General features: G+C 41.4%; 1 protein-coding gene across 1 annotated transcript; it reads left to right on the forward strand.

The window, feature by feature from the left end:
- Positions 1–703: 703 nt before the first annotated feature.
- lrrc8da (leucine rich repeat containing 8 VRAC subunit Da) lies at positions 704–8,554 on the forward strand. Its single transcript, XM_031749753.2, has 2 exons — positions 704–1,058; positions 5,349–8,554. The coding sequence occupies exon 2, from the start codon at positions 5,351–5,353 to the stop codon at positions 7,838–7,840; it is 2,490 nt and encodes an 829-aa protein (XP_031605613.1). The 5' UTR covers positions 704–1,058; positions 5,349–5,350; the 3' UTR covers positions 7,841–8,554.
- Positions 8,555–11,431: the final 2,877 nt, after the last annotated feature.

Here is an 11,431-nt window from a genome sequence, read left to right on the forward strand (position 1 = left end):
ACATTTGGCTCCACTGTAGAAATAATACATTTAATATACTCCACTGTATGGATTCTACCTGCTTTCTACAGAGACAAAAATATGCATCACTGTAATTCCTCTACACGTGTTTAAGTCAGGAACCACTTCCTCTTTTGCGCTTCTTCTTTTTTTTTCTTTTCCACACATCATGTACTCTGAGTCGTCTTTCTTTCATGTCTTTCTTCTTCTGCCTCCTCCTCCTCCCCCTCTCAGAGTACGAAGTAGCTGAGCACAGCTGCCAGCAGCCTTCGACCGGTTGAAACCTGTATGCAATGCTACTGAAAAGACACTTCCTCCACCCAATACATCACCAACCAGATCCAGAAAGAGCTGGAAATCAGGAATGAATCTGATACATAGTCACAGTAACAAAGTGTACCCCTGCCTTGTGTGTGTTTGTGTTTTTAAATTATCTTTTTATTGTAACTTGTGTGAAACTGTACACTATTTGTAGAAAATACCACTTTTATGTTTCTCCTACCGGGTTGACATTTAATTTTAGACCAGGTATAAAAATACTCCACACGACCCCTGACGTGGTACTACTTGCACGGCCATAACGCGGACTCGTACGGGCAGTGCTGCGGCCGGCCGGCCGTTGACCGTCTGTGACTTTTCCGGTTTTCCCCACCGCCACATTGAATGCAGCACCAGTGGGTGGTGCCTTCGGGAAGTTGCCGCTATCCTCCAATCAGAAGCGCCCATCGCACACGCAACAGCGGTCCGCTCAGCTCCATGTTGGATCAGTCGTTTTTTCTTAGAAATGTTGTGACCCGGAGGTGAGGCTGCGCTTACTGTCTAGTAACAAACGGACGGCCCCGGGCAGTCAGGCGGGTCCAGGTATGAGGGCTACCCGCCGACAGACCGTAGGGCTGCAAACGAATGTTTTCTGGAGGTTTGCGTGAGCGAGCAGCGTCATCCCTTTGCTTTGAAACGGGGCCGAGAAATTAGGTTAAAGACGCACCTGGAGAGGGGAGCGAAAAGTGGCATGCGGGGTGAAGAAGAAGTAATTGGATTGAGATAACGCCTCGCTGGCAGTAAGTATATTTTCTTCTCGTTATCTTTTCAACACATTACTAAAGGGATAAAAAATAAATCGCTTTAATAACCCGCAACCTGTTGTTTATTGACTAACGGAGATAAGAGGCTGATGTGAATGTTTAACGCGGGGACACATGCCGCTTCTCTTTTCTCACGCGTGTGGGTGAATCACCTGATCCCACACAGCGGCAAACTACTTAGTGCGCAAAAAAAAGAAAGCAATAGAAAGAACCATCGCGTGCGCCAAAAGATCAGCAGTTTCGTCAGACTGTGGCAGAGATGACTGGTGTCCCATGTAGGTGCGCAGGTCTCCCCGCGTTAAATACATCGTGGTGTCTGGAGCTGGTGTTGTAACCTCAGGTATGACCTAAAGTTCAGTCTGGCCATCTTTAAACTTCTGCTCAGTCCTCAATGAACTTGGAGCAGAGCGGCTGCTGTCACGTGGTGAAAGTCGTAATTCACCCTGAAACGAGTAGCGTTATTCCTCTACGAGTTTAATCAGAGGGAACTATCGCCACCACTAGCCCGTCCTTGATGCCAGGACCGCCTGTAATGACCGAGGGCCCCACCCTTTCCTGGGGGCCCCACACTCTCTCACACAACGCCTCCCCCCTCTCTAATCTGTTTAGATCTGTTACTTCGCCCATATGCAAAAGACTGGGGGAGGGCTGCTAATGCAAGCTCCTTGTAGCTTTGCCACAGTTTGATAAAGATTGCTCACTCCGCTTTGCCAGAATATAGAATAGAATAGCCCTTTATTGTCACTGTACATGTACAACGAAATTATGGGTGCTCCATGCCAACTGTACAGGAGTAAAACAGCAGGAACAAATGACAAACAGAAGAAATGGATACAATCAAGAGGAATGTATACAAAACAAGAGAGACATATAATAGAAATAAATATAACTATATATTTTGTATAGGCTATCACAGTTGCCACTAACAACATTAATGGTGATTCCTGATGACTTCACAGTGGTGTACTACGAAGCAACATTTCGGGTCATATGCTGAGCTTAAAGTCAGAGATTTCTGAATACCTGTTCAATCAATAAAAGTAATTTCACGATTTCCACGTGTACTTTTTTAGGCTGATGTAAGTCACCTGTAATGGCCCAGTTAAAGTTTGAAAGCTCTAACGTGCATCCGCCATGTTGGAATTAAACATCAGCCCTAAGGGTGCACTCAGTTAAAATATTAAGTTTCAATTGAAAGTTTTATTATGGCTCTGTGACACCAAAACTCAAGATTTCCATTTTTCTGCAGTGTAAATTTCTTTATTTGCAACAGCTTTGCATTTTACTGCTGTTTTATACTCTTTGCAGATTTTTAATCACCATTTTTGCTCATTACACGTTAATGTCTCTGATTGGAGTAGGCTGCACTCACAGGGATCATTTTTTGCAGAATAAGAGTCATATGATAAAAAATGCCCACTTTTTGTGAGTGTGCAGAGAGCCTGAAGCAGAAAGCCCGGCTTACAGAAAAAAAAGGAGATAACCATCATCATGATACGCTTTCTTTCTGACTGGGATTTGCATTTTAAATTTGTCGAGCAAACTAACACAAAGAAAGCCTGGCTGTGTTGAACTTCTTTTATGGTACACTGCTGTTTTATTTACAGCCGCAGATTTCCCATACATATGTCTTAGGTAAAATATATGGTTAATATTGTGGCACAACACCATTCTAATAATGATTATACATTAACAGCCAAGTTATTAATGTGACCGCATCTAATAGCGTTAAGTCATAGTGGTAGCTGTAACAAAATGCAACCTCTCATTCAGTATTTCTTTCTATGTTCATTCATTTCTATGTTATATGCATGCCATATGTTAAAACAAATGGATATCGTAGTTAAAGAAAATGCTGTTTAATTTTTTTAATGGGCACACAGTAAAAAGTAGAACCAGCAATCCGATGTGATCAATGGAAGCATTAGGCCACACCAAAACTACATGCACAGTCCTTTGTACAAAAATTTGACTGTTAATTTTGTGTTCTTACTGTGGAAACTGAGGGAAAAACACGTTAACAGTAATGACATCTGAGATGGTCATTCATGTATGTGACTGTAACAAATGCTGTATATGCTGAATAGAACTAAAAAGCTGCAAGAAATGGTCAAAGGATTACCTCGTGGCCGATACACAGACAAGCTGTTAGCCTTAGTTAAAACTTGCTGTAACATGTACGGCTGTCACGCTAAGTGAATTGCAAATTACTATTCGTACCTCTAAGCAAAGACTTGTATATATCTGTCGGATGTTGAAACATTCAATGCAGATTAACTGCTGATTTGAATGCAGATCATATTATGATGTTTTAATGTGTTTTCCAAACTATGTGAAACATTCACTAAGTAAGAGAACGATTTTCAATCCATCACTAAATGAAATGCTCATCTGCCAAAGGTCTTTGTGAGTCAGAACACTGGTGGATTTGGGGCTTCATCAAAGGACTCTGTTCCAAAAACAGCATGTTGTAATATGTCTGGATTGAGCACAGTCTTGGCCTGGTGCTTAAACACTATGAAAAAGAAGTGAGGGTTCAATGTAGCACACCATGATAAAATCATAGGGCACTTTAATACTCGTAGTCACTGATTCATGGCTCGTGTAGCTGGAGGATAAATGTGTTACTCCAGCAGACTTAGCTGAGTGCATGAAATTAGTCTCCCTTTTGGTAACCTGCTATGGATTTAGATTTGTTTTCTATGCAGTTGAGGCCATGATGGAAACAAATGAAATGCTGGGACGTTTTCCCCTCCTGGGTCCCCACTCTATGTTTATACCTGTTGTTGTTGTTGTTGTTTTATGTTTGTTTTTCTCCTTATGGGGGCAAACATATGTCGCTCAAGCTTTTCCACAACTTTGTACATTCCCTCAGGAATTTTCTGACATTTGAGAATCCTTATATTTATGCTACTATTATTATTCCTTATATTGAGACAGTGATTGTTATCATCTCACTGATAAATTCAAAAACTGGAGTGAAAAAGTAGCTGAGCATGTATAGGAGGAATCAACAGTATTGAACAGGCCAATCGCAATAGTTACGGAGTAGGTTTTAGATTTCCTGTTGAAGCATAAATCCACATCAACTTTGTCCTCTAAACAAAATGTGTCAAGTTATTTTGGAAGGTTTTTTTTGTTTCCTTCCGCGGGCTGCTCATGACAAGAACTGAAAGAGGACTTAAAATATCTCCAAGATGACCAGCTGACATACTGGGTTCAAATGTCTTTACTGTCAGTGGGCCCTGTGCAGTCATTATGTCCATGAGTACCCAGCAAAATGTCAGATTTTACAAGCATGGGATATCATAGAAAACGTTTGAAATACCAATATTAAAGTAGTTGGACAGAGTCATCTGTGCTTGCAGAAGGACACAGGGCACAAGTACCGCAATATCCTGCACTTGTGTCATAATTTCCTGTTGCATCTTTAGCCCTTTTTCTATTAGTATCTGCTCGCCACGGTTCGCCAGGGTTTTCTAGTTGGCCATAGTACCTGGTACCAGGTGCTAAAATAGTACCTACTCTACTCTTCCAAGCGATCCAAGTAGGTACTAAAATGTGACGTCGTCAGACTGCATGTTAGCGATTGGCTGGTCAGTGGCATCACTCAATGAGTCATGAGAGTTCCTTGCTCACGAAAATCAAAACTGCCACACGAAAAGCCACAAACTGAGCAGTAGGTATATCATCGCCAAGACGCTCATCTTTGTTGTAGCGTTCATGTCACATACTAATTACGTCAAGGGATGCACGGATGGGTTGCTATAACAATGACCACGCACATTATGTGGTACTCGATTGTAATGGAAAACCAGTCGAGTTGCGGCGAGCCGATCTGAGTAGGTTCTAATGGAAAAGGTGCTTTTGTTGGACCACAGTGTTTACAAAGGCTGTAGTTAAATGCATCTCATAGCACTTCTGCACCTCAGTGATCATATCGCAATGTGTCTTTGTGGTGGTTTAAGCTAAAAGTCTCTCAGGACTAAAAAGTCCTGAGACACGTCTGGTTTAAATAGGGTTACAGGTCTGTAGGTTTTATATATATTCAAATATCATGTTTTATGCGACAGGCATGGTGCACACCCCAAACACAATCAGCTTTCATTAACGATCATGATGAGGATGAACTAGAAAAGTAACTGAACAATTTATAAATAATCAGAATTAATCAGTTAATTGTTTTATTCAAGTTTAGTGCCAAAACCCCCCCCATAAAATAAATAGTATAAGTAAAATTAATTGAGTTTTGTCTCTTTGTTCCAGCGATGTTCACTCTCACTGAGATTGCATCCCTGAACGACATCCAGCCAACATACCGCATCTTAAAGCCATGGTGGGATGTCTTCATGGACTACCTGGGTCTGATCATGCTCATGCTGGCCGTATTTGCAATGACCATGCAGATCACCAAGGACCAAGTAGCTTGCCTTCCATATATAGATGATGCAGAGGAAGCCTCAGGAACAAGCTCGTTGCCCCAGCAGAGACCTGAGGATGTAACCTCATCCACCAGAGCCCCTGTAGGAACAATCATCCCACCAATCACTAAGGACCTAACGGATGAAGCGGTCAGTAAGATTTATGCATTACGAGCTCCTCCAACAGGGGTCAAAACAAACCTGGACTTTCAACAGTATGTCTTTATCAACCAAAAGTGTTACCATGATGCCTTGCCCTGGTATTCCAAATACTTTCCATACCTCACCCTCATCCACACCCTCATTCTCATGGTCAGTAGCAACTTCTGGTTCAAGTACCCCAAAACAAGTTCGAAGATTGAGCATTTCGTTTCTATTCTGGGACGGTGTTTTGAATCTCCTTGGACAACAAAGGCTTTGTCTGAAACTGCTTGCGAAGACTCGGAGGAAAACAAACAGAGGCTGACCGCCACCTCTTCAGCACCAAAGCAGGTGTCTATAGAGGGGAACGATGACAGCACAAATGTGAGCCCATCCACACCCATGCTTGGGGTGAAATTTTCTGCAGATAAGCCTATTGCAGAGGTCCCAAGTAGCATGACAATCTTGGATAAAAAAGATGGGGAGCAGGCCAAAGCTCTTTTTGAGAAGGTGAGGAAATTCAGAGCCCATGTGGAGGACAGCGATTTCATCTACAAGCTTTATGTAGCACAGACCATCGTCAAATCTGTGAAGTTTATTTTGATATTGTGCTACACTTCGACCTTTTTAGCCGAAATAAAATTCACACATGAATGTAAGCCTGATATAAAACATTTAACAGGATATACAAAGTTCTATTGTACGCACAACATGGCTTTCATGCTGAGCAAACTGCTCGTCACCTATGTGGCATTGATACTGATCTATGGGATGACATGCTTGTACTCTCTCTTCTGGGTGTTCCGGCGACCTCTGAAAGAGTACTCGTTTGAGAAGGTCAGGGAAGAGAGCAGCTTTAGTGACATTCCTGATGTCAAAAATGACTTTGCATTCCTTTTACACATGATTGACCAGTATGACCAACTTTACTCCAAGCGCTTTGGCGTTTTTCTGTCTGAGGTCAGTGAAAATAAGCTGAGGGAGATCAGCCTCAACCACGAGTGGACTTTTGAAAAATTAAAGCAGCTTGTCACGCGTAATGCACAGGACAAGCAGGAGCTGCACCTCTTCATGCTCTCTGGACTCCCGAATGCGGTGTTTGACCTCACAGATTTGGAAGTGCTAAAACTGGAGCTGATTCCTGATGTGAGGTTCACAGCAAAGGTCTCCCAGATGACCAGCCTTCAAGAGCTGCATCTTTGCAACTCTCCGGCCAAAGTCGAGCAGACAGGCTTTGCTTTCCTCCGTGACCATCTCCGCTGCCTTCATGTCAAGTTCACCGACGTTGCCGAGATCCCGGCTTGGGTCTATTTGCTTAGGAACTTGAGGGAGCTTAACCTAATTGGCAACCTGAGCTCAGAAAACAACAAAATGATTTGCCTAGAGTCCATGCGAGATTTGAGGCATTTAAAGACGCTATGCCTGAAGAGCAACCTCACAAAAATCCCCACAAACATAACAGAGCTTTCTCCACATCTGATTCGGTTAATGGTTCACAATGATGGTACAAAATTGCTGGTCCTAAACAGTTTGAAAAAGATGACAAATCTGATTGAAGTGGAGCTGCACAACTGTGAACTTGAAAGGATTCCCCATGCCATTTTCAGCTTAACCAACTTACAAGAACTTGACCTGAAATCGAACAACATTCGTACCATAGAGGAGATCATCAGCTTCCAGCACCTCAAGAGGCTGACGTGCCTTAAACTGTGGCACAACAAAATAATCACCATTCCAGCCACCATCGGCCACATCAAGTCTCTGGAGGCTCTCTACCTCTCTCACAATAAACTGGAGACCCTCCCTGCTGCCCTGTTCACCCTGCCCAAACTGCGACACTTGGAGGTGGCCCATAACTCCATCTCAGTGCTTCCTCCAGATGTGGGTCTCCTCCACAACCTCCAGCACTTGGCCATCAACTCCAACAAGCTGGAGGTGCTGCCCAAGCCTCTGTTCAGATGCACCAAGCTTAAAGTGCTGTGTCTGGCGCACAATGCGCTCACGACGCTGCCAGAGGCTGTGGGTCAGCTTGTCCAGCTCACTCAGCTGGAGCTCAAAGGAAACTGTCTGGACAGACTGCCCGCCCAGTTAGGAAATTGCCGCCTGCTGCGCAGAAACTGCCTCATCGTGGAGGACCATCTTTTTGACACACTGCCTGTGGACGCTAAAGAAAGTATCAGCCGAGAAACCTTTTAGCACAAAAGCCACTGAAAAAGACGGATGGCTGTAACCATTATTTTTGTATTGTATTATCCATGTATTTCTTGATTGATTAATATTTTTAGGCTGTCTTAGTTGCTTCTGTTTGAATACAGCATTAAAAAAAGAGCTTTTGTTATCGCGAAGTATGTATCTAATGCAATATTGTTATTATGCTTTTTTGATAGCTTTGAGTAATTAAAAATCCAGCTTCTTTGTATATTATTCTATAGACCAAAACCATTTCAGTGACACATTATACACATATGTCGTTATTATTTTAGGTACTCAGGTATAAATGTAACCATTGGGAACAATCTTTTTGCCTTAACTGCTGCTATTTGTTTTAGTTTTGGGGGGGTTTTTTGTTACAGTGAGGGCTTTCACAAACAACAGGCCAAAAATTAATAATTTATGATTTCTTGTCAGATTTCTTTCTTTTTGTGTTGAAATGATCAAGGTACTTTTTAACTTGTTGAAATCATGTAACCAGTGTATTTTTTTTTCTTCATACCTATGTAGCCGAAAGAATTCGAGTTGTAAACTCAGGTGGAGACCAGAAACGAACTTTTACCCCACTGTAGTAAAGATTGTATATGAAAGCCTCTAGTAATTCATTTGCACATTGAAACCCTAATGATGTAAAGATTGGTGAATGTCCTGTTCAGAGAGCTAATAAAAGGGAAATCGGTTGACTAGCTTTTGAAACCATGTTTTCAAGTCTGATTTGAATCTGTTGTGTTGAGCTACTGGTCCCACATGTCACAATCATGTAAAGATGATGACATCTGCCTTCATTCTTGTCAATGTACATCTGTGTAGGCCTGATATATAAGTGTTCTTCAGAGCTGCTGTACCACCTTGATGAGCCTCTGCTCAAAGTTCACATTTTTATTGTACAATAAAACAACAGTCCAGATTAACGTCTAATCATTATCGACCTCCTTCAGGTACATGACACTTGCTGCTGTCCTGCAGTGAAATCTGTCATTTTGGAGATTATTCTTTTGAATATGTAAGGTGGATTAACAACATTTCAAAACTGTATCACTGGAAAATCAACAGATTTGCTTTCAAAATGGACTTTTTTCCCCTTGTTTCCACTTTCATTGTTCTATTCTTGGACTTGAGTCACAGTTCAAAATGATCCTTACACTGGGCCTTGTTACAACCCCCCCTGACTTCAGCCTATAAAACCATCATCAAACTTTGTTCTAACTGGTTTTAAATAGAAGCTTTAGTCAGCAGTCAGTCTGGGAGTGTTTTCCTACCCGACCATGAATTTTGTAGCAGAAATCAAGACTCATCACAACAGGAAATGTTTTTCCAATTTTCTTTTGTGTTTAAATTGGATGTAGACTCTGTTTTCTGTTCTGAGGTAAAAGGAGTGGCACTTGGTGTTAAGTTCTCCTGGTGTAACCCATCTCTTTCACAGATGTGCCTTGAAGGTTGCTTTACTGCATACCTTGGTTGTAACAACTGGTTGAGTTACTGTTGACTTCATGTCAGCTCATTCTCCTCCATCCTCAGGCACCAATAACCGTGCCACGTTCAAAGTCCCCTTCCTTCATCATTTGGTTTGCTTAACCATGTCTACATGAATATACCACAGGTGTGTCTAAAACAAAAAAAAAAAAAAAAAAAGCATCCAGAGACTGTATATACTTAAAATTTTAATACACTTCAAGTTTGTCACTGGCTTAAGTGTTATACTGACACTAAACATGCTTCTTATTGAATATGGTGTTGTTTGAGCATCCCCTTTTTTGTAACCCCCTGGCATAAGTTTTTCACACTAACAAAGCTCCAAAAAAACTTCCCAAAAAATACAAGCTAATGGCAAACTCAAGTGTTTGTGTTTAATCCAACAAACCAGTAGGGAGATAAATCTTTTAAGAACAGTCTATGATTTATTCGCAGTTAATTTGGATTTTCAGTTGTTTCTGTTTCTCGTTGGATTCACAGCCTCACAGCAAAAAAAGATCATGGCTGCGAACCTCCTGATTCTAATGGAGTTGTTCTGTATGAAGTACATCAGTTTCCTCTCACAGTTATTTCAGGTTAATTAGTGATTCTAAAATGGTACGCGTAGGTGTCAGTGGTTGTCTGCCTCTCTGTCTTAGCCTTGTGAAGATGGACACTCTGCTCACTGTTTACCCATCTCTCACCCTGTGACAGTCCCCACAGCCCTGAAAGCAGTTAAGAAAATGGGCACAGGGACAGCAGAAAATATACAGGAAGAACCAAAAATATTAAGGATGGCTCGTTCTCAGTAATTACTTCATTCCAGCATTTTATTATACCCTTGTTTGTTTAACTCTACATTTTTCCTCCTGGAAAAACAGTTTTTTTTCCCTCCACCCTTTTCTGCTTCCTGTCTGCAGCAGAAACTCAAGAAAAAGATTTAACACGTCCCTTAAGGGCCTGAGTACAAAGGCCCCAGAGTCACAGCTCTTTTGTTAATGTTGCCAAGAGACAACTGACAATGTTACATTGACCTCAGCAGTTCCCAAGTAATGGTATGATCACAGTGTACTCTCCAGTGAAGTCAACTGAGTTCACATAATGTGTTTTTAGTCATACGATGTCTAAAAGTTAATGACTGATACAGTAAATGTCTTGAGTTCCTCCATATCGTCATGCACGAGATATTTTCTGAAATGTAAATCCTATCAGACCGTTTAGGAGCAGGGGCCAGATTTGGTGCTGTACTGCAGACAAGTAACAATGTGTGTGATTCCTCCAAAGGAAGAACAATAAGAGCACTGTTTCCAGGTAGGTCTTGACCAGATTTTTCTGAGAATTATGAGAACATACCTGTCCTTGAGATATCCTCCTCTGGAACTAAACGTGCCAGCATGTAGTGTCATGTTTCTGTCTGCCTGTGCTGACACACATTCATTCTTAAACAAGAATTTCTTTCAGATTTCACACTCCTGTCTGCTTAACCCCCTATTCTTATCTGGATGTTTTTTTAACTTATAAACACTCAAAGAATTCAACACTGTACATTCATCTATATATAATTAGATGAGCAAGCAGTCTACAAGTCCCTACTGAGCCCCTGCTTGGTTTAATAGACTTAAACACAGTTAATATGGGAACATTTTTAAACTAATCAAAAAAGGAGACTGATTTTTTTTTTTTTTTTAAAGCTGTGTTTGTTAAAAATGACAAAAAATTAATATGCACAGAGAGAACGTGTTATATTCAGTAGGCTACATGTTCAGTACACATGTATAAGAAGTGTGACACTGAAACATCAATGTAGTTGTACTTCTTATAGAGTTAAAAATAAAATTGAATTCAAATTGATCTTCTTTGGGGAGCATTTTGAATTTCTGGTGACTGTAAAGACAATTTCAGTACAGTGAACTCGTCTCGGTGGAAGCAGTTGTCAGACAATGGGTACACTGTGTTCATAAAGGGACTGAGATGAATTAGCAACAATACCCATGTGGATTGTAGCATTTAAATAATCCTTAGTTGGTAATAAGGGGTCCAAAGTGTGCCAAGACGATTTCCCCACATTTTCCCCCCAAAATTCACCACCACCACCAGCAGCTTGAACCCTTGATGCAAGGTAGG

Source organism: Oreochromis aureus, linkage group 18 (genome assembly GCF_013358895.1).
Source record: "Oreochromis aureus strain Israel breed Guangdong linkage group 18, ZZ_aureus, whole genome shotgun sequence".
Lineage (NCBI taxonomy): Eukaryota > Metazoa > Chordata > Actinopteri > Cichliformes > Cichlidae > Oreochromis > Oreochromis aureus.

Excerpts from the sequence above, each read along its gene's own strand:
- lrrc8da (XM_031749753.2), top strand. The coding sequence starts at position 5,351 with ATGTTCACTCTCACTGAGATTGCATCCCTGAACGACATCCAGCCAACA.